The 25,617-nt window shown below is 51.2% G+C and overlaps 1 protein-coding gene across 1 annotated transcript in view; it reads left to right on the top strand.

The window, feature by feature from the left end:
* Positions 1 to 102: 102 nt before the first annotated feature.
* The window catches only part of RhoGAP1A (Rho GTPase activating protein at 1A), a 182,862-nt gene continuing 157,347 nt past the window's right edge, over positions 103 to 25,617 (top strand). The window contains exon 1 of the mRNA XM_050168134.3: positions 103 to 1,634. Coding sequence (XP_050024091.2) covers positions 311 to 1,634 — 1,324 coding nt within the window. The 5' untranslated portion in view covers positions 103 to 310. The remainder of the gene's footprint in view (positions 1,635 to 25,617) is intronic.

Below are 25,617 nucleotides of genomic sequence, written 5' to 3'. Positions count from 1 at the left end.
TAGTAAGCTGACATGGCTGAACAGAGCCGAGGAAATGTTTGCTCGCGGCTTGATCAAAGCTAGCTTTCACATCTCACACACAGTCGGCGCCACTAGCTTCGCCGACAGCGACGCGCGTGAGTGAAGCGAGAAACGGGCGCAGATGAACGAGAGCGTTGCAGGGAGCGTGTAGTGTACTGTGTGCTCTCGTGTGGGTCGCGCCCTTCTACGTGCGATGTTTTCGACGGTGTTTACGTGTGTCATCTCATCTGAGTCCTAGTGTGTGTGTGTGGTTGTGACGGCGTGTGGATAGTGCGTACTTACGATCGCTATGGAAGCCTTCAATGACTTGCAGCGCCACTGGGCTAAGCGATTTCCCCACTCGAAACTTTCGCTGATATGGGAAGAGGACCTACGCACCCTGTTGTCGACGCACAGGCAGCGCGTCGCTCAACTCCGAGAGGAACTCGAGCAAGAGGAGTTTCTGGTGCAGTATTTTGAAAGGTACCTGTCGGATGCTGAACGTGTCAAGCGATCGTCGTCGCGAGACAACACCGGCGACAGAAAAGCCGGGTCTACAAATGGCGACAGTCCGCGTAACAGCAACGGCGTCGGAACTTCAAACGGATTGCCCGAGGCGGCGGCCGGCGTTACGTCATCGACATGCGAAAAAGCGGCAAGCTTGAAGCGCGACAAAGCTGCCAGCAGTGCGGAAAGTCAGTCAGCGCCCGTTAACGGCACTACCGATGAGCACGGAAAGCCGTATGTGACCGTGATCGCCGTGAGTGGGTTTACGCGCTCGGCCAGCTCCGAGAGAAGCGGCTCCTCCGCCGCGGCTGCGTCCACCGGCTCGACGGCAACTACGCAGGCTGCCGCTGAAACGCAGGAGCTGAGACGCCGGAGGAAGCCACCGACGCCGCCTCCTAAACGTGCCAAGTGGCCGCCGCCTTCCGCCGTTACACAGCTGGCACAAAACGATGCGGCAGCGACATCGGACACCGCCGAGCCCATCGCTGCCGCCGTGTCACCGTCAAATGATGGCCCGAGCCAAAGCGGACCCGCTGCTTCCAGGGCTCAAAGCGACGTTCCGCCTGCGTTCAGTACTTTCCGACCGGCCAGCCAGCTAGCTAGCGCTCCGTCCCATCCGCCGCCGGCCCGACCACACGGATACCCACAGCCCCTGCGCGAGGCACCTCCTCCGCCCACCGCGCCGGTAATCGAGTCGACGGACGACCAAGATGGATACGACGTCATCTACGACACAGTGGCCTTGGACGACGAAGTGTGCTCGTCCAAGGGCGCCGACGAAGAGGACCAGGGTTCGAGTCCCGAGCCGGATTACGTGGAATTCGGCAAGCTGGAGAGGCCGCGCGCCGTGAGGAGCGCCTCCGACGACGCCGGAGGAGGCAGCGTGCCCAGTCCCGTCGCGTCGTCGTCCGCGACGTACGAGAACATGGCGCTGCTCGTGAAGGCCTCGGAGTCGATGGACTCAGAGGAGGACGACGCGGCGTCCATGCTTCGCTCGATGTCGAGCGACGCGGAGCTGGACCAGGACGCTGGCACCGCGACCACCGGGAGCGACCACAGCGGTAGCGGCGGCCGCAGCGCCGATCTGCACCGGTGCAAGACTGAGGAGCAGCTGGACGTCGACTCCGGTAAGTGGGGACCCTTTGGCCCGACTACATCGCGATAGCCGTCGAACAGAAATTTCTAATCTGTGGTTGTGCCATTCATAGCCGTTGCTTAGATTCAAACCTGCGGAGCCAAAAGAAAACCGGAATGAAACCTGGTTGTCAACAGCTCTGTGTCCCTGTTCAATCCGCGTCCAGCCTAACCGCACCTCCGCAGTATATATTCAAGGACGTGGAATGGCCGCGGTGTTCGTAACGTCTCAAACCCATCGACAGCATCGGTCCTGATTTTGAACTTGATTCGGCAGAAGCGCCTTGAGTCTTGCAGTACAGCTTTGCGAGAAGCCGCGCGTTTCACGAGTCAGCCGCATTCGAACACTCGCACGCTATTTGCCGTTGCCACGTCCAACGGAACGCTAAAGAAAGGCTGCGTTCTTCATGTTTCAGCCCAGCAGGCATTTCAAGCCTCAGATGGGTCGCGCACAGTTTCGGTTGGCGGCCGACATTGTGATTGTCGTTTGGTCATCAGCCCGGCTCAAGTCGCTCGCAGAATGCACGCCGGCGCAATCCCTGCTGTATCCGGTACCTTTATTAGTGTTATCACCGTAACCCGAGTGAGCCATCGCGAGTTCCGTCTCTGTTTTGACGCCACCTCCGTCGGATCTCGCGTGACAAAGTAAAGGGACGCGCGAAGAAAAAGAAAACCAAGTACGAACGGGTTCGCAGCTCATATGTGCGGGCGCCGATGACACACAGCCAACTTCCGGCATAGCGTCGGGTGGCGTTCTGCCTCGTATCTCGCTTGGCTGGTCGCGCTCGCTGTAGTTGTTGGCTGAGCGCGGTTCTGTTGAAAGGAGGCTCGAAGGGGAGACCGCGCTAGGTGAAAGGAGGCATCACGTCTAGACTGTAAATGGGTCAAAGCGCGCTTAGCCGCCTGACTGTGTCCCTCTGTTCATTCATCTACTTCTGTTCACGCGATTCGGGTGTGCCTCTTGAAAGAAGCGTGGAAAATCAGTTCCGCCACACTTTGTATAGATAAGGTCTGCATATCAACCACCATTGCTCTGCTGGCATTTCTCGAGCTGCGGGCGCTAATCGGTTTTTCTCCGAGGCTAACACACCCGTGGCGACGCCTTCAGCTGCAGGAACCGATTTCGAGGCTTATGACCACCGCTTACCTTCGTTATCTAGCAGGAATCTCCGTGGCGTGACACGCTGCGGAGGGTCTCTTTCGTCGTTGAGGCGGCGGCTTTCGTGCAAGCTGAAGAAACGATTTCTACGCTTTTATCAATGCGATCTGTGATTAAATAAATTGCCGTTTTATTATCTTTCCCCTTGTACCGAATGGTCCACCGCTGATTAAGAGATGTATGTATGTCATGGAGGCATCGAGACAACATTTTATGCATAGGTGTTTGCCTAACTTGTCATATTAGCATCACGTTTTCGATAAAGTTTCTAAAATGTTGCAGTTGATTAACTTTGCTAGCACTTAATTTTTCCTTTTAAGAAACATCCACCGTTAGACGACCGGAATAAAGATGCATAACTGGAGGCTTAGCGCGGGACATAATATGCTAACATCTGGTGTTTTAGAAGGAAAACGCATTCAAATCGCACGAACGCATTCAAAGCGCCCTCCATTGGGAAAGCAAAAAGGCTCTCGAGGCGCCTACTGTGAAATTTTTCCATACTGTCTTCTCCAATAGGCTGCTATCGGCCTCTCTGATTGTATGAAAAGGCCAATGGGTCGGAATTGAACAACATCGTGGAATCTGACAACTCCAGGGGTGCTATCCCGGTCATTCTCAAAATTGCGCCGTATCATTAAATTATGGAATCACGGCGTTTTGAGCCAATCGGAGCGGACGAAAGATGGCAAGTTGGACAACGGCCAGAATTCCAGCTCGGAATCGCATGCAGTGGTGTCCTCGCCACACTTGCTCGCCGATTTAATTCCGCTGGATATATGCGTTGTCGGCGACCCAGAAGACAACATCGACAAGCATGGTAGAGATGCGCGAACGAAAGCTGCTCGGAGCGTGCTGGCTTTCGTTTAGACAAAGTTATCTTGGACGTATGATCTTCTTGATCGCATCGTTGACTCATCTAATTCCTATTTAGCTTAGTCGTTCCCGATATGAAGCACGCGGCACGGTATCTATAGAAATCATGCCGAATCTCCAGCGCTGACAGTGAGGCTGGCACTGGTTTGTAATATCGAGAAAAACCCCTACACGACCTAACACTGTGCAGGATACAGCTGTCACGATATATATTATGTTTCGATGTGAGCTTGTTGTCATTCTGTGAGACGTCCTTCGCAAGTGTTCTCCCTCTCCTATTCTGGGATATATTGGGCGTGATGAAACAAGATGGCGAGTGAAAGCGTGATGCTTATCCCCCTTGTACTGTTTTTTTTTTTTTTTTTCTTTGCCGACCGTGCTGCCAAACCATCCTTTCCCCATTCACAACTCACTCATGACCTTGCGCTAACCTTGACTGTCTTTACATCTTGTCCTAAGTTTTGTTATCTGAACTCGGCGCAAGCGGGTCGAGTCAGAAGTCCAGATGACCCAGCCCGACCCGCTAGCCAGCGTTTATATACGAACCCATCGACACCCGGACCCGGACAAGCTTGCTCGACTCGACTTTATAGTGTTCACGTAGCTTAGGATTCACTATACTGAAGTACCTGCCTGCAGAGCCGCATGCAAATCCGATATTCGCTGCTGCTGCGAAGATTCCGTAGATATCAGTGGCGCCTCTATCCCGCTTCTGTGTCAGTTCTGGAACAACCATTTTCATGGGTGCTCGCTCGAAAAGGTCACGATGATAGCTTGTTGCTGAGAGACCTATTGTAGCGGCTTGGAATCGGTGCTTGCGTTCTTACCAGCATTAAAAAAAAAAAAAAAACGTGTCAGTGGTGGTATACATTTTCTGCATGAGTAATATGTCAGTCAGTCAGTGTTTTATTTTCACCAAACAAAAACATCTGTGAAAAAGGGGGAGACGGCGAAAACGCTGCGGATACTGCAGCTTGACTAAGCACCATCCACCCTGTAGGAGCAATGACAGGGTAAATATACAAGCAAAAAGTGAATAATTAAAGTGACAGGGTAAACACTCAAGCAAAAGCAATAATCATTATACACCAGTACGAAAAATTGTACATATAGGGTCATTTTTGCATATAATAAAGCAAGAGGAGACAAATTCGCATCGTACTTCTATGCTTAGTGAAAATGATATAATGCACTACAATTTAAGGAATGTGCAGTTACAGAAACAAGCTAACTACATTGGTGGGTTTTAGTGTTTTGATTTCGATGTCTTGCTGCTCATATGCGTTAAGAGTGCTTGGTAATGTGTAGCTAAGCCTTTGCGTTCCGTAAATAGTGCGTGAGAATGGAGTTTTCCAGGGGGGTTTATACCGATGGAAGTAAATACTTTGAGTAGGTTCAAGATTTGCAAGTATGAGAAATGTGTCAAGCTTCCCGCGAGTTGCACTAATGTAGGATTGTAGCAGCCTGCATTTGTATATATTGTTCGCCGTAACAATTTTATGCTTGAGAAAAAGATGGCTGGTGTGTTCAAGGTATGGTATGTTCTCTGTTGCCCTAATAGCTCTTTTCTGAAGTATTTTTAGCTTATTCAAATTGGTTAATGTAGTGTTTCCCCATATTAAATCACAGTAGTTCAAGTGAGCATGGAAGAGCGCTTGATAAATAAGTCGCTTTATGGTAAGAGGCAAAAGATATCGACAACGATTATAAAGGTGGTGGGAAACCGATTGTCTCCACGTATCTCCGACCACCATATCTATTATCGTATCTGCATTCCTGTCTCTTTCCTGCACGATTGTATATCATAATTGAAGCACCACAGCTGCCTCTTGCTGTCCCCGTCACCACTGTTCGCGAATGCTCTTAGTGCAATTTAGCTACACGCTTGGAAGATCGTAGACGTTATGGGATGCCGTGAAGCGTATTTCCCACCCTTTCGGTTTCGCTGCTTGTTCGGCCAGAAGATTGTGCAAGGGGAGCTGCCACCTCTCGACAGCTAATGGATGAATTTCACTGCTGACAATGGAGAAGGAGATTCTACACCGAGCACCAATGATGCCGGGCTGACTTTTCTTAATCGCGCACCTCAGAGTCGAGCTACTTCTATTGAACAGGGTGAAAGATATTTCACGACTTCTATCCGCTTCTAGGACAGTCGCTCACATCGGGCATGTATTTAGTAGTACTAAATTGCTGAGGGCGGGCGACAGCAGCAAAAAAAAACAAAAAAAAGTATCTACGGTGTCCAGTGTATGCGCATAGTACATATCGACGTGCGGAGAGAACTTCGATAGAACCTAGGTCACAAATCAACTCTCGGTGTCTGTACACGAGGTAGCGATTAAGCGTTATACAAGGTGCCGATAGGCTGGAGAATGAGAAAGCAGCTGGGCGGTCTCTCACTCTTTATACCGCTGACTTGGACGCGTTCGACTGTCGCGTGCTCTTGGCTGCTGCCAGCCGCCGCCTGAACAGCGCACCTCGCACAGGAGGAAGTCCCTTTTACTAGTGTTCCTGTATATGCTCATATACAGGAACACTACCTCTTACTTCGCGAACGCGCCACCTGTTGTGCGCGCTGTGTCGTGTGTTGCGGATATAAAGAGAAAAGACGCCTATTTATCCCCCGCATCTGTGTAGCTCGTTTTTGGCAACTCCGCGCCTTTTGAATATTCACGTATACACGGGACGCGTTTTGCGGCTGCTGTTGCGCCGGCGCGTAACGCGTCGTGACCGCTGCCCATGTGTTTCCAACGGATCTCTTTATGCGGCGAAGTGTGCGTCAAAGGGTTGAGGGGCGTTGCCCACGTTAATCGGCGCAGTTGCATTATAATCGGGCAGAATCCGCGCAGCTGGCGCGCTTCGTGTCGGAAGCACGTTACACGCTCGTGCTCGTGGTGTCTGTACGTGCGCGCGCGCGCACGGTTCTTCTTAGCTGGCGAAGGCAGAATGTTTGCTTGGACACAGCGTGACGTATGTCGTCTGGGACAGCGTGACAGCCATGCATGGAAACACGGAAGATGCCAATGATTTCTCGTCGTTCATTTCGTATTCCATGGCTGCGTTCTAATACTCGCCGTGGACGGCTAACTAGGCTGCGGTACGTTACCTCACGTCTCGATTCATAATTCTGACGAAGCGGGCGAAAAGGACAGCTTTGCAAAGGCAGCGTTGTATATGGTCAAAAACGATGCAGGCTGTCCATACCACGACCGACGTGGTCCATACAAAGGTGATAGTTGGGAACTCTGCAGGAAGGTCGCCTGCGCACAAGAAAGCGTATACAGTCACGCTTTCTAATGCGCTAAATGCAAACTGCGTCGCTCCCACTGGCCAGCGGTAGCGGCGGCGTCCGAGCCAATTAGTGCGAAAAGAAAGCGGAGGAATTCGTTGGTAGGAAACACTATTTTGGGGGTGATCTGTTCTAACAGGAATGAGGTACTCCAGAAAGGCTAGTGATAAATGTGCAGAACGACAAGGAGTGGTAAGGCTTGGAACAACTACACCTGAGGGATATATAGTTGCTAAAGGTAGCGTTTGCCTGTGTGTGGGCGCGCGCACATGTGTGTATGTGTGTGTGTGTGCGTGTGTCCTCTGGTGCCAGTGCCATTTTTGCGATATGTCACAAGAAAAACGCCCAAGATAGAAGGGATCACAACCAACATTCAAAATGAAGGCATATATATATATGTAAGGAAGCGGGGGGGGGGGGGGGGAGGCATTGAGGGTCGAGGTTGATAGCGTGGGAAGGAATTGGCGGGAATGTTGTTGAGAAAAACCTCTGAAGGACAGAAAAGTGTGCAGGAGGCAATGGGTAAATAAGAGGACAGTGCTGGAGAAAGTCGTCAGGTGCGACGGCGCCGCCACTACACGTGAGTAATCTGGTACATTTGAGAACAGATGAAAGCTTGTCGAGGCCAATTGCTGCTGCTCTACAGGCTGATGCCACTGTATAACAGTATATAACGTATAGCCGCGGCTTCGGTTAGGTGGGGTGTTAGCGGTGCTAGAATTTGGTGGACGGTTCTGCCGCTATTTTTCCTTTAACCTTCGTCATCCTCAGCCTCCTCCTTCACACCAACGTTCTGAAAACACTAAGCGTTATACGTAATCGGTTGTAAATCCTCCTCTCCGAGTAATACGCTTCGCACCGCAGTAAGAACCCCGGCAGGGGACCGTACATAAACTGCTCAGCGACGACAAACTCGTCGCAGTCGTGCACAGCGCGGTGAAGGCGCCCGTGCGCCCGCTCTCGGATCACCAAGCTGGCCTGTTACTTTTTACAAGGCCACCAGATCGGTCCAAATAGAAATGGATCGCGCCTTCTGTTTGTGTGTTTTCTTTTTCGCGACAATGGTCTTTCAGACGCGTGGTGAGGAACTACACACCCTGAAAGAGACGATTCGACCTGCCTGTTTCCATCAACACCACTACCGTATTCCTCCCCATTTTTTTTTTTTTTCGTTTTCTTCCCTTCCTTAGTGCAGGACAGCCCAATTCGTACTCCGCCTGGTTAACCTTCTTTGCATGCTTAACCCTACAAGCTCATAATTTCTATCACAATAAATGTATTATCCCCCTCTTCCCTCCCTCTCTCTCTCTCTCCTGCCTGCGAGCAGCACACCGTTCGTACGAGTATATGCTCACGTGCGGTAGGCAACAGCAGCAGCGGCGGCAGTCAAGGGCACGCACGAATAGGCCCCGGAGGAAGAAAAAAAACATACACCCGAAGGGTGTTTTTCCCCGCGGCAAGATCTCGGCAGGGATACGCATGGCCCCTGCGTGTGCGCACGCGTGTACTTTAGAGGAGACCGTATCTGTAGTGTAGGTTACTCGGGCGGAACAGGCGTCGAAAAAAAAAAAAAAGGACGGGAAGTCTTTTTTTCGCTGTTCCACGAGGCTTTGAACTGGCCGATGCACATTACGGTGATTTCACTCTGCCGCAGAGGTTGCGTTGAAGTTTCGATGAAACCGTGACTCCGAGCAAAGTGTAAATACGACCACGACGGCCGCTGCCAGATGGTGCATGTCCGTCCTAAAATGCTTGTTTTACGTTGGGCTAACCGCTATATCCTCAGTGTGGTAAAAGTGCTATACACTTTTTTTCTTTTGTAAGACTACATCTTTTTCCCATGGTCAAAAATTTTATTTCAAAGGAAAGCGTTGTGTTATCCGCATAAGTAGTTCCTTTAATGACATCCGCCTTCGAAGATATGCCCGTGTGGAATCAAACGGAGAGGAAGCGTGCCGGTCATGAATCGACAGTATCGGCCTGAGTGTTGGCTGTCAAGTAGACTGCGGTAAACCATGGGGGTTCTGCAGGATTCGCTTAACTGTTTATATACAAGCAGTCTATACGATAGAGAGTTGGTCCATGGCCGGCACGGTGGCCGGTAACCTGAATAGTAGTAGTTTTGTAAATAAACGCTTAGTAGACAGTATTGCTCGCGCGATCATAACTATGACCAATGTAAGCCATCGTGTGTGTGTGTTTGTGTGTGTGTGTGTGTGTGTGTGTGTGTGTGTGGGTGGGTGGGTGGGTGGGTGGGTGGGTGGGTGGGCGGGTGGGCGGGCGGGCGGGGGGTGGATGTGTGTGTCAATGCGGATGGTAAAAAGCGTTGCAGCATGCGATGAGTTTGGACTCGTAGCGGTGAAAAAAAAAGGGGGAGGGAAGAAAAAAAAAACAATGAGCCGTCAACTCTCAGCACTTGTGTGTGCGTGCGTTCTTTATTTTATTTTATTGTTATGGTAAAAACGATACTTGCCGTTTCCGGCAAAAGAAATTGTTCATTTAAACTGCCGAAACAAGTGTAATGGTTACGTCGCCGACTGTTTGTAACCTTCTTTTTACATTTATTTACGTCTTGCGCGAATCAAACAATCCCAACACACATACACGTTGACACGATGCAAGTGCTTCATATGAAAGGTGCTCAAACTAACCCAGCTGGACGTTCCACTCAATCGTCTTTGTAACCGATCCCCGGTCTCGGTTATTATTATTATTATTATTATTTTCTTGCGGGCAACAACTGTCTAATCAATTCTTCATGCATCTTCGTTACATCCGTGTCGTTTCTCGAAATCAGACGCCCTCACAACTGCTCAAAGTCTTTCCGCCCCCCAACCCATTTTCCGTACCTCCAGCCATTCTTCCCGTGAACTCCACCCTCGCCTTCCGCCGTGGAAGTTGGCCGGCAAACCCTTCGCTAATCTACTTGTCATCGGCGTGAAGCGAAGTAAGCTCCGCAGATTGTATACTGCGGAACTGGTTCGCGCCTGCTGCCGCAATGGCGTTGACACGCTTATGCACGCCTGTCCGCGAACGGGTGACAAATCCTTTTAGTCTTGCAGCGTCCTCTTCCCACCCCACCTGCGTTTTCGCAATCGCGTTAAACGCGTTACCGATCGAGTGACCCAGCCTTTCGGCGATGTCAGTCACTGGCAGGGCCACGAGTATTATATCTCTTTTTTTTTTTTCCCGACATACTTTGCGGTCGCTGCGAAGTAAATGGGGGCCTCGCATCTTCTGTGTCAGCGGCCCCCTCCCCATCTTTTGTGGCGGGAGTAAAGGCGGTCGCGTTTTCTGACCCCCAGAGGAGGTGCGTCGACCGCTTTATCTTGACGGATTGCTGCTGCTGCTGCAGTGCTGCCGCCAGCGCCGCTGCCAGAGCCTGTCGATCGGGGGGGAATTGCCCCGTCGGCTCTTCCCGATATGGTCTTCGCCGAAGTCTGTCCTGTCCCCGTGTATGATAGTATACGACCCTGTCGCGCGCTCCGCCGTTTGCGCGTCTCGTTCGTTCGCCAGGCTTGACAAGCCCTGCTGGCGGAAGGAGCTGGTAAAAGAAAAAAAAAAAAGCAGGACGTTGTCCTCTCCCAACTGCACACGAGCGCGGAAGGTTGTCCGCGCGTATGCATCGGATCGAGGACGTCAACTGCGCGGACGTTTCGTGAGCGTCGTATCAGTTTGGTTAGCATGATCAGCTGGGCTGTTTGCGAGTGGCCGTCAGATTCCTTGCGCGATTGTGACCTTCCTGAGGGCTGCTGAGAGAGGGTAATAATAAATTGGGGGAGGAAGGAAACGTGTGGTCTCGTGCCACTTGAATGGGGCAGAGCGGCGGCGCTCGCCAAATCGATGGGATGCAGGGGTAGGTTGTACGTGTGTGGGCGCTTTTCTTGAATGGAAGTATTTCTAGAGCGGTGCCTGTCATACGGAGGACTCGCGCGCGTTTCCCTGAGCCGTGGAAGCTCTCTGGTAGCAGTCATCGTCCTCGCGGATCATCGTCATCACGACGATACGAAATTTGTCAAAGTTTGTAACAGACAAGGCGCCTCGACCAGCTTCGAGCCTGAGACCTCCTTTTACGAAAATCGATGGCTTTTATAAGGTAGCCGTTGCGATGCACAAAATCTGTCGTAAACAAGTGCCGAGTAGTAGTAGTAGTAGCAGCAGTAGTAGTAGTAGTAAATGCTCTTTTAAGAAAGTTTGTGGTGCATTGGGGCACCTCAGTCCAGGAGCCCACTGGAGGTTAAACGTGTGTCAAGTTTTATTTTCGTTCTTTATCTATTATTATTATTATTATTATTATTATTATTATTATTATTATTATTATTATTATTATTATTTAGGTTGGTTCGGGCATCGATGCGAATGTTTTGTGCGACGGGATACCAGTCGCCGCGTAATAGTGCGCTTGCTATATAGCTGCCGCTGCTTCGGAAGCTTAGGAGAAAACAGTGACGTTTTCGTTCGTGTTGTTGACAAGATGAACCAGCGTATACATCAACGAAAAGGCGGCACGGCGCACGCCACATCGAGGCCGAACCCACACGACCCGCGGGGAGGCAAGGGGTGCCGGAAAGGCCTCGTATACCGCTCCCAGGCAGCGAGCGCCCAAGCACGCGCGTCACATTACTGCGCAAACAGCCAGCGCCAGCAACACGGCATCATGACACGCTGGGCACGATTCACGCGCGCGACGAGACAGCAAGGTGAGTGGGGCGACACGGGCGTCTCTCTGTCTGAGCGCAGGAAAGCGGGGTAATGGATTTGTGGCGTGCGCGCCGCGCTTTCCTGCACTGCACCCGAGACTCGCAGGCGCGTGCGTGCGACAAGACGGGAAGAATGTGCAAGTAGCAAAAAATACATAGTTAGCGAAGACGAGCGCGAACTCTGCACTGTGTCTCGCTGTAATACTGTGCAGCGGCATGTACACGTTTCTGGGTCCGAGCACACGAGGCCGTGGGTTCGATTCCTGGACCGTGGAGCGGTTGCATGCAGAATAAGAGAGCAGAGTTCCAGAAAACTCGCGCGTAAACTATATTTCGGTACATGTGAAAGAACAGGTCATGGTCAAAACTAAGCAGGAGTCGCAGTATTTAGACGTGTCTGATTGGCACTTTGGAGCTTCTTCTGCACGTTAAACCGAATCAACCAGTCAAAATCGCCAACATTGTGCAAGGCGGGGCAAGTCGAGAGTTTCAGCTTTGACAGTCGGGGTTTCAGCCAGCCAAAAAGAGTTCACAAACTGTCGGCGTAACACGTGTAACTTTTGTTATGGAATGACGGCGCAGGCAACGCGAGGACGGAGCTCGATGGCTTGTGATGCGTGGTTCCTGTACCGTTGTCCCCTGACTTCCCTCCTACCCATGTTTTTCTTGTAAAGTGTCGCTGTTTCTTTGCGACAGACTTGACCGACAGTGAACACCAGATGGGCATTTACTTTAATGTAACTATATCTTCAAAGTTCAGTATTCCGGTTTTCAGCTGTAGCATCAGCTGTAATGAGTGCTGGAATAGTAATTACGGGCTCCCTCTATAAGCTTAACCGGTGGCGTACAATGAAATATAATGGACCTCAGTGTCAGCTCTCGAAAAAGTTGTTCGTGCGTAAGAACGGCTAGCGATTGCACGATATAGCTAGCGGACAGCTAAGTAGTATTTCCTCTGGTTGGCCATTACAGAATGCAGAGTTTTGCTGCATTAAAGCATGCCAGCCATCTCTCCCGCGTATGTTACTGCGGTCTCAACCACTAAGTGATGATGTGTCCAAGACACTCCCTCGATCAACAAAAGCTCGCAGGCTTAACTATACGGGCTGCGGCGGCGATATTTGATACGATAAGCAGAGACGTCTTGCCCATGCAGAAGGATTCGCTGCACCGCGCCATGACTTGGTGGGGAAGAGTCTCTTTTGTCATTTTTGTTGAGATATCTGAACCACCGAGCTGGTTAGACCTTTCAATCGGCATCCCTCGAACTCGTTTTGATTCCACCGTCCGCGCGCACGTGGTGTCGTGTTGTAAACGGCGACGTTGCTGGTGGGGGATGATTCTGCGCCGTATCTTCGAATTTCCTCGTCGCCTCTGGCGACGGGTGGCGACGTAACTTGGGCGTGCCGTTCGCTCCACCTCTGTTTTGTATTTTTCGTTTTTCCTCTTGCGCGCTTGCCATGAACGACGGAGCGTTGCCGGAAGTGTCGCAATCGTTGTATAGGTAGAGTAGAAGCCGTGCACGAATAAGGATTTTAAGTACAAATAAGGGAGTTGTGCGTTCCTCGAAGGAATCGCCAGTACTGTGCCCTAGGTTTGAATACATCTGCGGCTTCCTCTACCTCCGCTCCTGACTAACAATAAAATAAAGGAAGGACTAAAGCCTGAGGGAAAGTTGCCAATCTAGAGAATGAACTAACATCGAGGCAACGCTCCATTTGTATTGAAGCGCAATGTACTTCTTTTCTTTTTCTTTTTCTTTTGCGTTTGTTTCTTGGACAAGAAGGGGGTCAGAGTTGCGCATTGATTGGAAACGATATCTCAGTGTCCTATTTGAAGTGTCCTATTCGTGTATATTCTAAGGCGCAAGTAGCGCTTGAGTACTAGTTGGGCCTTTCCTGATAACTTTGGTTCCGTACTGTTCGCTTGGAAATTGACCAGCCTCATTTGGCCCGCCTCCACCGCCTGAAGCGCTTGCATCTGCGAAGTCAGTGTGTGGTGGCTCGCTATTAGCCGATTGGTGGGCGCTGCAAGTGTCTGTCCACACGAGGAGTGTATCGACGTCATACGTCCCGTGGGCCAATTAGGGCAGGAAGCGATACGCGCGATTCGGTTTAATCTTGGAATGACGCCGGCGATTAGGCACGGCGTGTTGGCTCGCTCTTTTGTCTCGTATCTGTGGACACCCGCACTATACATATGTGCGGGATACATATACAGGCGGAAAGCAAAACCCGACGCAGCCTGCGTATCAACGATTGTTTCCTTTTGACAGTACATCATCGCAGCAAACGGAAGGAACAAACGCGTGCACTGTAGTTCTGACTGCATCGTTGATGCATGCGCGTGCTCACAGTTTATACAGAGATGCGTTAAAGAAAAAGAAAATTAACTTAAACTTTGATTTCACTTGCAGTTTGTTCGTTTTACCGTCAAGCTCATATAGCTTTACAGAGAAAGAGGAGACTGGGGTGCAGAAATAAGCACGAAAAACCAAATATGCATGTATACATGATGAACAGGCACGTATATGAGCACGAAATTTTCAAAAGCTCACGCAACTCGAAGAAGAGTTTGAATGCGATCTCGATATCAAAGCAGAAATCGCGCGCGTAATGCGCTCAGTCGATCGCCGGCTGGTTTTCCTCCGAAGTCGTCGCACACATACTCTTGGTGTCCGCTTTGGCCGAAAGGCACACTCCTGTGCTTTCTTTTTTTTTTTTCGATTCTGCGCGGTGTCGTCGTCGTCCTTCGGTTTTATTTCGACCGCGTGCGCGATTGCCCTCCTGGCCGCTCCGGCCTGGGTCGCCGTCGTCGGGCGGTGTATATGGCCTTGATCAGTATGCGGCGAAGAGGCGGCGCCGGCGGCCCGATGTCACGCCGTCCGTGATCATGGCTGTTCCCTCGGGAAGCGGAGGGTCTGTGTGTGCGAGTACCGCGTTGACTCGTGTTCTATAGCTATCTGCGCAGATTGGGGCTAGCTGGGCGATACTAAGCGATTTTGCACTGCTCCGCGGCCGCGGCTCCAACTACCGAGCGGAACGTGTTACTGGATGCCCTGCGGAGAAGAGGACTTCCGCACGCCTTGAGCTTCCTTTCCGTACTTATACGCTGTTAAACTTCTGGAAGCTTGCTTTACTAAGAAAGGAGGAGGTGCCTGCGTAAATCGGCGCAACGTTACGGCTGTTCACTTTCGAAATATCTCCATTTAGCAGCCGCGTAATAACCGGATAAGATATCGCGTATTCGTTTCGATTCGGCGTAGTTGCCGTTCGCTTTCAACGCATGCGCCCTACTGGTCGAACCAGAAGTGTGTGCGAACGTTTTTCTTGCTTCGATAAAGTCATTTCGTAGTCTGCGTCTACACCGTTTCCGTCGCTCTTCTTGTGTGGTGTATCTCTCTTTTCATTCGAGCAGTTCCCTACTCTGAGTAGGAGATAAGTTACGGGCTAATAATGATGATGACGGTCGTGAATGGCGCGTATATTACGGGAGTGCGTCCATTACACGCAGCTATGCGGTATGTTGAAGGATAACGTTGCGCTGTGCAGGGGCTCTATCTCTCGGTGCCGCCTTCAGAGGGTTTCGTGCTGTTGCTGTGATCGCGTTGCCCTTCGCGAATGGCAGCGGATGTCGAACGCCCACGCAGTGGCGTGGTGAAAGAAGGCGCGCGCGCGATGTTACATGCACGCACGTCGCACAGCGGCGGCGCGCTCTGTAGCGGCGCGGCGTTCACTTCCTCTGCCCGAGAACACCGCTACGCGCGGGCTCGTGTGTAATCGCTCGACGGGAACGTGATGAATCGCGCTGCCTCCGCGACCTGGTGGCCCCCCACTCTACGTACATGTCCTTGCTCTGTGTCAGGATGGGGGAGGGGGCGTGTTACTGGCAAGTCTTAGCGCGCGTGTCAGTGAAACGCATTGTATCGCTCGGTCGGCGCAATGGAAGACGTGGTTGCTTAGGGAGGTCCATTTGATTGAGAGTGAGAGAGAGCAGGCAGCAGCATTCTGGGAAAGCTGTATCCCTTCCTAGAGAAGCGCACGAATGCTATAGCGTTTCCTAGACGGAGTCTTCGTCCCTTTTTAAACATATTTTTGGGGGGCGCCGTTGCGAAAGCGGCATGACCTCAAGTTACCGTGCTGGCGCCTTTCGTGCGAAGAGGAACGTGTTTTGTCGTAGGTGGATGTGTAGACGGGATTTCCCGTTTGTTTTCCCTTTTGTTTGCCTATAGCCAAAATGACATGGAGTTGCGCGTCCATGTCTTACGCGTACACCCCAATGTGCGGCTCTCAATTTGCCGGCGCTCTCGGCGCATGTGCCGGCTGAAGCTGTATGCACAATTAATTCACTTCTCGGGCGCTGATAGCTGTGCGTTAGCGCCACCAACCACAAGTCATCTGCTGCGAAGCCGGGCTATCGTGCACATTCTAGAGGGAGAAAGAAAATCGCACGTTCTCTACACGTGTTCCTTTTAACAGTTGACTTCACCGTACATGAGTTTCTCTCTTTCTCGTAATCGGTTTGTTTAGCCGACTCAGCTGTAGCTGCCCTTCGTTTTCTCTCTCTCTCTCTTTTAGGCAGATTAGCTATGATTTTATTTCTTGCGTGCAAAACCACTATTCGATTATGACGCACGCCGTAGTCAGTTACTGCGCTTTAATTTTGACCACCTGGGGTTCCTTAACGTGCCCCCAATGCACGGTCCACGGGCGTTTTTGCATTTCACCCCATTGAAATGCGGCCGGAATTCGATCCCCTGCTCGGGCTTAGCAGCGCAACGCAATTGCCACTACGCCACCACGAGTGGGGGGGGGGAAGGGGGGGGTTAACTTCATTTTGCCCTTCACGATTCCGAGTGACAATGTAGCGCGTACTCGCCGGTGGCGCTGACGTGTCGCCTTCATATCTGCGGCGGATGTAATGCCCCGCTTGTATAGGTCTTATCGAGAGCCCGCTTATTGCGACGCGCCTCGCATACGCTTTTCTTTTCTTTATTTCTTTTTCTTTGCGCCCTTCCATCGCGACCTCGACCTCACGCTTCGGCTTCTGACCTTGCTCTCGCATTATTACTCGTTGATAAACGTTCACTACACCGGCATGAAATTAAAGTGCCTTGAGTTGATGCACTTATGGCCGATAATTATCGCGAATAATATCGCGAGAAACTTGTAACAGACGACTTAATGAGCACGCGTGATGGAAGCTTTCACTTCCATGGTGTTACCGAGCTCTGATAAAAAGTGAGAGATATGGCATCAGTTCTCGCTTGATACGCGGCCTGTCTCCGCTATCACTTTGTACTGATTGTTTCGGTTTGCTTGTTTGTTTGTTCATGAAGCGCCAGAAACGCACCGGCATCCTGCCACCGTTGTCAACACTGCATTACTATTTATCTCGTAATTAGGTAACTATTTCGAGAGTCCGGCCTTCAGTACGAGGTTTACTGTTGTCAACTCAACCTCCGGCGCGTACGGCGCTATATACTAACTACCGATTACTGTGTTTTACCGCACCGTAGACGTTTTACTATAGATTCATAAGGTACCTACCGGAATATCAGGAGACGTAGATGAGGACACTAGCGGCATTTTTGTGACGCAGTTTTCATTCAAATATGGCCTCCGAGATCGGCCGACGCGCGCTGTCTGATCTCGAAGGGCGTGGACTAAGCATGACGAACGTGTAGTGCTGTGAGTGGCTGTGCTGCAGTTGTGTCGCCATGTTTAAATAACAAAGCGCGCGGAGGTCTACATAAAAATATTTAATCAGTCCGACGGAAATCCTGAAGATGGAGGGAAAGCAATGAAAAGGAGAGATTGTTATCCACCTGGACGGGAGCACAAGGCTACAAAGAAAACTTCACCGTTGAAGAAAATATTTGTTTTGATCGAACCCGGGACCAACGCCTTTCCACCGGGGGTGGGCGTTCTTGCTTGCTGAGCTAACGAGGAGGCTAACAGATCGCGCAGCAAGACCAGATTAATCGACAAAACTCGGAAGTCCGCGGGGACGAATGGTATGGTAAGTCAGTACTGCAGACATCCGCAAGTTGAGGAAGATCCATGAAAGAAAGGGGAAAACATTGTCATATCCACGCACCCGATAGCATGTGCGATGGCTGACTGTCATCACGCACCTGCTCACAGCGATGATGATAACGGAGGTAGTACGTTTCGAACGTATTACGGCTGATCAGGGCGTCACAAGAAGTCACGGTCAGCTCCCTGGTTCCCGGATACCTCTCCCGGCACGCCGTATAGTCAACGCTATACAGTACCGCGTATAGGCTGTGCCAAAGCACTGAAATGTGTGGGTGGGTTTCCGGGGAAGTGTTTTTCGAGCGCAGAAAGGAACCCGGGGGCTCGTGGGCGTGTGCCGTGGCCGGGTTATTGGCGCGGCTCCGTGCATCGTCGTCGTGCCTCCTCCATCGCGATGGGCGCTGGCAGCCGCAGTCGCGCGCCCCCACAGCAGCGTGGCGCGCACCAAGCGCGGCGTGACTTCTGACGAACCCCCACCCCCTCCCCTCCCTTTCTTCCAGCTCGCCCTCCCCCTTGAAAGGCCGTGACTGAGCGTGTTGAAGAACGTTGACCTGGAAGACGGCGGCATGGCCCGATCGCGTGCTGCACCACCGCGGCGGGAAAGTGGGACCGTCCAGAGCACGTGGTCCAGAGGTTTGAAAAGGCGGCTCTTTGTACAAGGCCGTCCGTCCATTGGCGGGTAGCATACGCGCTGTGTTGCGTCTATTTCGTCTCGATAACTCCGTGGCATTGCAGCTGAATGCCACGGGGTCGCGTCAGCCAACCAAGAGACACAGCGAAAAGGGCTTCTGCGCGGGTCCGCCTCTGATCGCAGAACGCGCGAGGCCGACTAAACGAATGCTTCGCGTCACGCGCGGAAGGATTAGCTGCGCGCAAGGGGTGAGCCCTCCTCTCTCCTTGTTGAGGTTTCAGCGCGAAGACGAGAGAGAGAGGGAGCCTCAGGGAGGAAAGAAAACCTTTGTTGAAGTGAGGTCGGGTGGAAGTCCTCAGTGGGATGAGCCCTTATTCCAGAACCTCTGTTTGCCGCGCGATGTGTCGCGCCCTGCGGATAACACAGTGGTGGGCCTCACGATCCGAGTTGGGCAGCGCAGCTTTCCAGGGAGCCTTCGCTGCACTGCATGGAATCGATGGTATGCAGCAAGACCTAGAAGTGCGCTTTGTCGCACACATGCCTTCACCTAACTAAGATGGCGGACCTCAGGCTAGAATTGTAATTTAGGTGTCAGCAGGCGGGCTGAATGGTGGCATCACTGCTTACGCGCCTTCCGTTCCCTGCACCGTCCATGCTTTCAAAACACGTCTCAGCTTTAACAGCGCTACCAGCGGGAACACGGCCATCTTGGTTAGGGCAAGTTAGCTGTGTGGGAAAGCCTGCTGACGGAATTTTGCATATTGTTTATTTATTTATATATACATACTGCGAGGGTTATCGCAGGAGTGGGGTACAAAATCAAGGGCGCCACACACACAGCAAAAGGGGGTACACAAATCAAAGGTATGACGCGGTACGTACATATGCGAAATCCTCTGTGACGAGGTTCTCGATAACTCGCGCGACGGATGCGAGTTTTGCAGACTGTGCTCGCGCGCTTCGGCCTGTTTTGCCACTGTCTGGCACCGGTCACGGTTACTCCTCCGGTTTTACGGAAGCATTCAAAAGTTGGTCGTTTCTCCTGCGTGTTTTTGCATATGCCCTCGTTCAGCCGGGAAAAGCATTACATCACCGAGAGAACAACACGGTCGGAAGCGCTACAAAAGAAAATTTATTGCGCGAAGCCAGCGCTATTTGCTGTCAATAAAGGGAAGTATGTGTCAGCCCCGCCTGATACTGGACAAGTCTATATATGTAAATATAGTAGGGCAAGTCATTTGTGCGATAATCCGCAAGGGGTTCCTGAATTTGGAAGATCTCCATTCACCCGGCTGTATAGCGCAAATCTATAAAGGAAACCCATATATGTTTCCCAGCGATAAAGCTTCGCAGCCGAAGAAAAATTCGTCCTGCCGTCCGGGGTTCGGACCTGGGACCGGGGCGGTCGTTATACAATGTGAGCCAACGAGAAGGCTAGCAGATCGCGTGAGCGACGCCGTGTTAATCAGCAACATCGAAGCACCGCGGGACTTGGCCGCGGCACACTATGGCAAATCAGTTTTGGATTATGGCGGCGTCCCTGCAGGGAAGGGGCTCCGTGGAACAGCGAAAAGACGCGGCACATGGGTGACGACGCTTGCGGCGCGCTCGGCTTGCTTCGTCGGCGCAGCAGAGCGACCCGTCTGCCTGGTTTTCGCCGGCGAGAGAAGAAAAACGCTGAGGTCAGCCAAGGACGCACGGCGGCGGCGCGATGCGCTTTTGCCCCCTTGCTGCGCGCCGCCGAGGCGAAGGAAGGAGCCGGTGCTGTTGGCCGCGGAGGAACGGGCTGGCCGGATGGACGGCGCCGCGAGCAGCTGGCGCTGCCGAGTGTTGTCGTACAACACGGCTGTGTCCGCGCTCTCACGCGCGTCTGGGAGCGAAGACGCCGGCCAATAAGCTTTACGGACTCTTTATCTGCTGTGTCTGACCTTCAAAGGGGCTCACATATACCTCTACTCTGTTTCACTCAGTTCGTGCGGCGCAGCGAGGGATGATGGGGCGTAAGTCGGCCAATCAATGTTCCAAAGGAGGGGAGGAGGGCTCGCCCCATTAGGCGCTTGCAGATTTTGTCAGTCGTAGTCATTCTGGCAAAACACACGGCGTGAAGGACGTAATCGTGAAGGAAGCAGTCTCAGCGCTGTCTTTCTCGTTATATCTGTCGCGCTGCGTATTTCAACCACCAATTTATAAGCCGACTCGCCTCCCCCCTCCCCCAACTTCACGTGTTTACACAGACACGGTCTACATCTCCTTGAAGGCCATCAGAGGGCGGGCTGTGGAGAGGCTCTTCGTTTTCTTTTTCCTGACTGGATGACGCCACCCGCAGGTTTTGGTGCACTGCGTTGCACTGTCACCGACGCCAGGCGCGCGGTCATTGTGGCTACGCCGTGCAATAGATTGCGTGACTCGCTGAATTAGTTGGGAGAGTTCCTTTGCAAGTGCGTGCGCGTTCCTTGATCTCGACCGTGATCGCGGTCGATCGTTTTTGCAGCGATACTTTCGCTTTTTGCTTGACGTAGCGCGTTCTCCATCGCGACGGTTCGCTGGTCCACAGAGCGACCGGACTTCTGTTGTGCGATTTCCATCTAAGTGGAGCTTTTCAACCGCCTCGTTTCGCTGACCGCAGCTGCACGAAATGGGCCCGTTACGTGTAGTGTTGCGCACACAGCACCCACGCCCGTGTTCCAAGGCGGCGGCAGCGCCCGACCGCGTTGTTTTCTCCGTCTCGCCCGTGGGATCGGCGGCCGCATAGCGCCGGACCGCGCGTAGGCGCGCAGTTGTTACGTGCGACTACACGTCGGTCGGTCTTGTCTGCCCAGCAGCTCTCCTTTGCCGCCGCCACCACTGCGTGCCGCTGCTGCTATCCATTCGCGCGGTACAGGCATGTCTCTGAAGCTCCGTCGACAAACAAATCAAGAAAGCGGCAGAAAAGCGGAGGGAAAAGAGAAGCGAAAGCGCGCTCGAGGCGGAGGAGCCGCGCTTCCGGTTTGTCCGGCCGCTCCGGCGTGTGCATGTATGTATGCGTACGTGGGTCGGAGATGGAGTGGCCCAACGGCCAGCAGCCGCTGGCCTCGTTTTGAGTCTTCCTTGCCCGTGCACACGTGTAGACGCTGGGTGCGAGCGGCAGGACCTTGCTGTGGCGCAGGGCTCTCGTGAAGGTTTATTACATCTTGTGTACCTGTTTAAATTAGCTTGTTTCTGAGCTAGTTGGTAATTCAACTTGATAAAAGCTGAAGAGTGGAGAGGGAGAAAGAGAGGGGGGGGCTAGCGTTCTTGAGTATTTTCCATGTGTGTGTGTGTGTGTGTGCGTGTGTGTGTGCGCGCGTGCGTGTGTGTGTGTCTTGCTCTGTTAAGCTAATACCAAAGTTTTCTGTTTCATTGGTTGATTTCATTGTCTTTCTTGCTCTCTTTCTCGCGCGTGTTCGTGTTGCCCACTGTACGTGTTGTCCACTTCTCTACTCTTCTGTCCTGTCTGCACGCCTCACCTTTCTTGCATAATGTGTTTCTAACTTGCTATTATCTTCATTTTCCCATGCGGTCTCTGTTACACTTTCTCAAAGAAATGTTCGCAAGAAAGTGGATACTTGGAAGTTACCCACAGTGGTCTAACAATAGATGTTTGTTTGTTTTCCATGGCGGCCGGACAGACCACATGTCCACTGAAGAAGGGAGAGGGTTACGATGATGCCGGCCATTCTTTTTCTCTTTCATGCACAACAAATCACTGCGCCCAACTTGCGTGTTCGTTCCGCGCCGAAGTACTCCGTAGAGGTCTGGATGATCCGCAGCGATACACGGCGATGCAGCTAGTGGAGCGGCACTGTGCCACTGTGCTGCACGGAACAGCTGGCGTAACGCCATTGCTAACTTCATCAAATTGCAGAATACACATCTGCGCGATTCACGTAAACAAGCAGGTGGATTTCTGGTATAGGAGTAACGCAGCCGCGCATGTACATTTGCCTAACGTTGCTGTTTACCACCCGTTTAGAAACGCATCTGCCGCAGTGAGTTAACCGAGTCTGTGAGTCATCGACTGTTGCCGACAAGCGTTGGCTGCGAGCCCAGCTGAGCGTCCTCGTCCTCCTCTACGCCGTCCCTCGGCCGCGCGGTGACAGTTGCGTTGCTTCACCAGCGCATCTCCCTCCCATCCATCTGTATAACTGCAAGTCAACGATTAGTTACACGAGACCTCGCGGTGACGCAAGACTCGGGAGGTTCACGCTCGGTCGTCCGGACAAGCATATCGTGGGCAATTATTGTTTGTTTGTAGAGGGCGCGCTCTTGTTAGATGTAAGGCTCCTCTAGTTGGATGTATGCACGTATGCTCCGTAGTCAGCTTAAGTTTAAGTTTATTATTCTTTATGTACAATGAATGGGTAAGAGACAATATACAGACGAGGGTCCCAAAGTCAAAGACTGCAACGGGACCCCCGGTTAATAATAACAATGGAGAGATGTATTAAAGAAAAAGCAAGCTAACTAAAAGAAACAAATACAATCGCGAAAATATAACATAGAAAAATTAAGTTAACTCAAACAAATTGTCTGTATACAAGCCTATAGTGCACACAAAAAAAAACTGTCAATACATACAAATGGCAAATTCAGTGTAATGAATGACGTAAACTTAGTTACACATATAAGAAAGCTTAAGGGCATGACTAAATGTATGAAAGGATGACGATTTAATGCTGATGGGTAAACCATTACACAGTTTTATAGCAGCGAATGATGATGTAACTTTTCCATAGCTAGAATGAACCATAGGCAGTACAAAATTGGAGTTACGTGCAAACCTGGTATAATCATTATTGGTGAGGTACCTGGAATCAATGAATTAGCATGAAAACTGTTTAGTAAGTAATTTATAAAATATAATTATTAGATGATAGCTGAACAAGTTCGTTACAACAAGGATGTTAGTTTCACGAAGTAATAGAGTCGCACTGGTGAAAAACCCACTGTTAGTGATAATGCTTATTGCTTGGTATTGCAATTGCTGAATAGACGAGATATGACAGTGATGCATTTCCACAGAAAACAATGCCGTAATTAATGTGACTGTGAATGAAGGCAAAGTACAATGCTAATAATGTTTCTTTGGAGAAATATGCTCTTGATTTAATTGATGCTCTAATACCGAAGGTACACTTTTGCTTAATGGAGGCAATGTGCTGAGAAAACTTTAAGTTAGAATCTAATTTCATGCCCAAACATGATACACAGTCAGAGACGGGAATGTGATGACCATCTAGAGTTATTTCAGGCAAGCCAGGTAGTATTCTTTGGCTAGAACGGAAAATCATGGATTGGAGTTTTCGAAGGATTGATAATTGAATGATTGGAAGAACACCATGCAATGCAACCATATGGTCAAGCTCATTGTTTAGTTTAAGGATTAAAGTTGTTAAAGAATTGTCACGCAACGAGGTACTGGTATAGTCTGCGTATAGTACACAATGTGCCGATTTAAGACACGTGGGTAAATCATTAATATATATGGAGGGACCTAGTATGGAGCCTTGTGGTAGACCTTGGTTAATAACTCGGATGATATATAGCGACCCCATTGGTAGCCGTCGCTTTCGGAGCCCCCTGTGTTTTCCTCGATACGTAACAGAGGAATTCGGGTCGTCGGCGTCAGTGGACGCTGAGGTGATTTTGAGACGTCACGTTTAACACAACCACATGAAAGGACGACCGTTGGGTCCCTTTATTGTTCGCAACTGCATGTCCAGTTCAAACGCAGGAACTGTGAGAGGTACGCCGTAGCGGAAGACTCCGAATTGCTTTAGACCACCTGGGCTTCTCTATAACGTGCATCTGAATCTGGGCCCTATAGAGCGTTTGTTTTCATTCCGCCCCTATAGAAGTGCGGCTGCTGCGAGTGGGAATCGAACCCGCTACTCTCAGCCGCAGCAGTACCACTGAGCCACGTGCCACCGGTGGATGACGCTAAAGGGAAATCTAGCAAGCAGCTGTGGTGCTGGGGCGTTTCACAAAACGAGATCGGCACAGTTGGCAAGGTCCAAGTCCATGCGCCGGTTATTCAAGTACTGGATGTTTTGTTCATCACGGCGGCCTCGCGGATGCAAGCTGGGCTATAGCCAAACGCCTTGGTCGTGTTCATAAACTTTTATTATTTATTTCAACATACTGAAGCCCCGAAGGGGCTATCGCAGGAGTGGGGAGTAGAAGAGAAAAAAAAATGAACAAAAGACTAAGAAAAAAAAAACTGTGCGGCGTTTTTGTTCTTTGAGCGTTGCTGTCGGAACTGTGCCCGCTCGCGAACACGCGTTGCGCCTCGTGCGAGAGCTTCCATCGCGTTCTTATCGAAGCGCGTTTAAGATAAGGACCTGCCGGCAGCGCCTCCCAGCCCGAACAAAGGTGCCAGCGCTAAGCGTGCCCCTTATCTCGTCGCCTGACTCACTTCGCCGCGATGGGAACGCGCCCGATAGCCGTATAGGCAGGTGTGTTCGGAAAGCGTGCTTTCCCATGGCTATGCCGACTTGGTGCGTGTGTGCTTCAAGCGAAACTAGCTTGCTGGATCATGTACCCGGGCTTTCGGTGGCCGTCAGCTCCCGTGTGAAAGGTGTTAATTGGAACGTTTACCGCCCTCGTTGCCGCCCTTATTTTGACAGTTTGCCCGCGGTATACTTTTGTAGTAAAGGGAAGCATGTGTACAACACAGTGAAGCCTAACTAGCACACATTTGCCGTGTTGCTTGGACGTGCTGCCGGTGCGTTTATAAGAGGTCCGAAAAAAAAAAACTGATCTAGAAATGAGTGAAATGGGTAACAAGGGTGCGCAGACATGTCGCCGAGCTGTGGTTGACGCACCTGACGTCTTTATCGCGTGATTATATTTAGGAAGCCATAAACGGTTTGACAATGTTAAAGAAGTTCCTAATCGCTCGGCTTGTCAGAAGTGGCGCACCCGCTGCGAAGGGACCGCATCGGACGGCCGAAGAAGAAGCTCTATTCTACATCGACAACATACAGAGCATTTATGCGGCCGGGCTTTACCCCTGACATTAAGCCTTTGATGTGGGTATATTCCCTTGTGTCGTGATCCTTCTCGAGCATGTTTAATCGTGCGATATCACTAACTATAACCCAACGAACTGCTGTGACGAGTTCATCCTTGATCAATCCCAGTGCAATCAGGAGCGCGGTGAAGCAGCGTGTTTGTTTGCTGCCAAGAAGAAAATGTACACCCCTCGCCAGACGATGTTCCGTCGAACCCTGGATTACTGCAGGATATATATATATATATAT

This window comes from Dermacentor andersoni, chromosome 3 (genome assembly GCF_023375885.2).
Source record: "Dermacentor andersoni chromosome 3, qqDerAnde1_hic_scaffold, whole genome shotgun sequence".
Classification (NCBI taxonomy): Eukaryota; Metazoa; Arthropoda; class Arachnida; order Ixodida; family Ixodidae; genus Dermacentor; species Dermacentor andersoni.
Note: the sequence above shows the minus strand (reverse complement) of the source record. Positions and strands in the feature narration are given on the sequence as shown.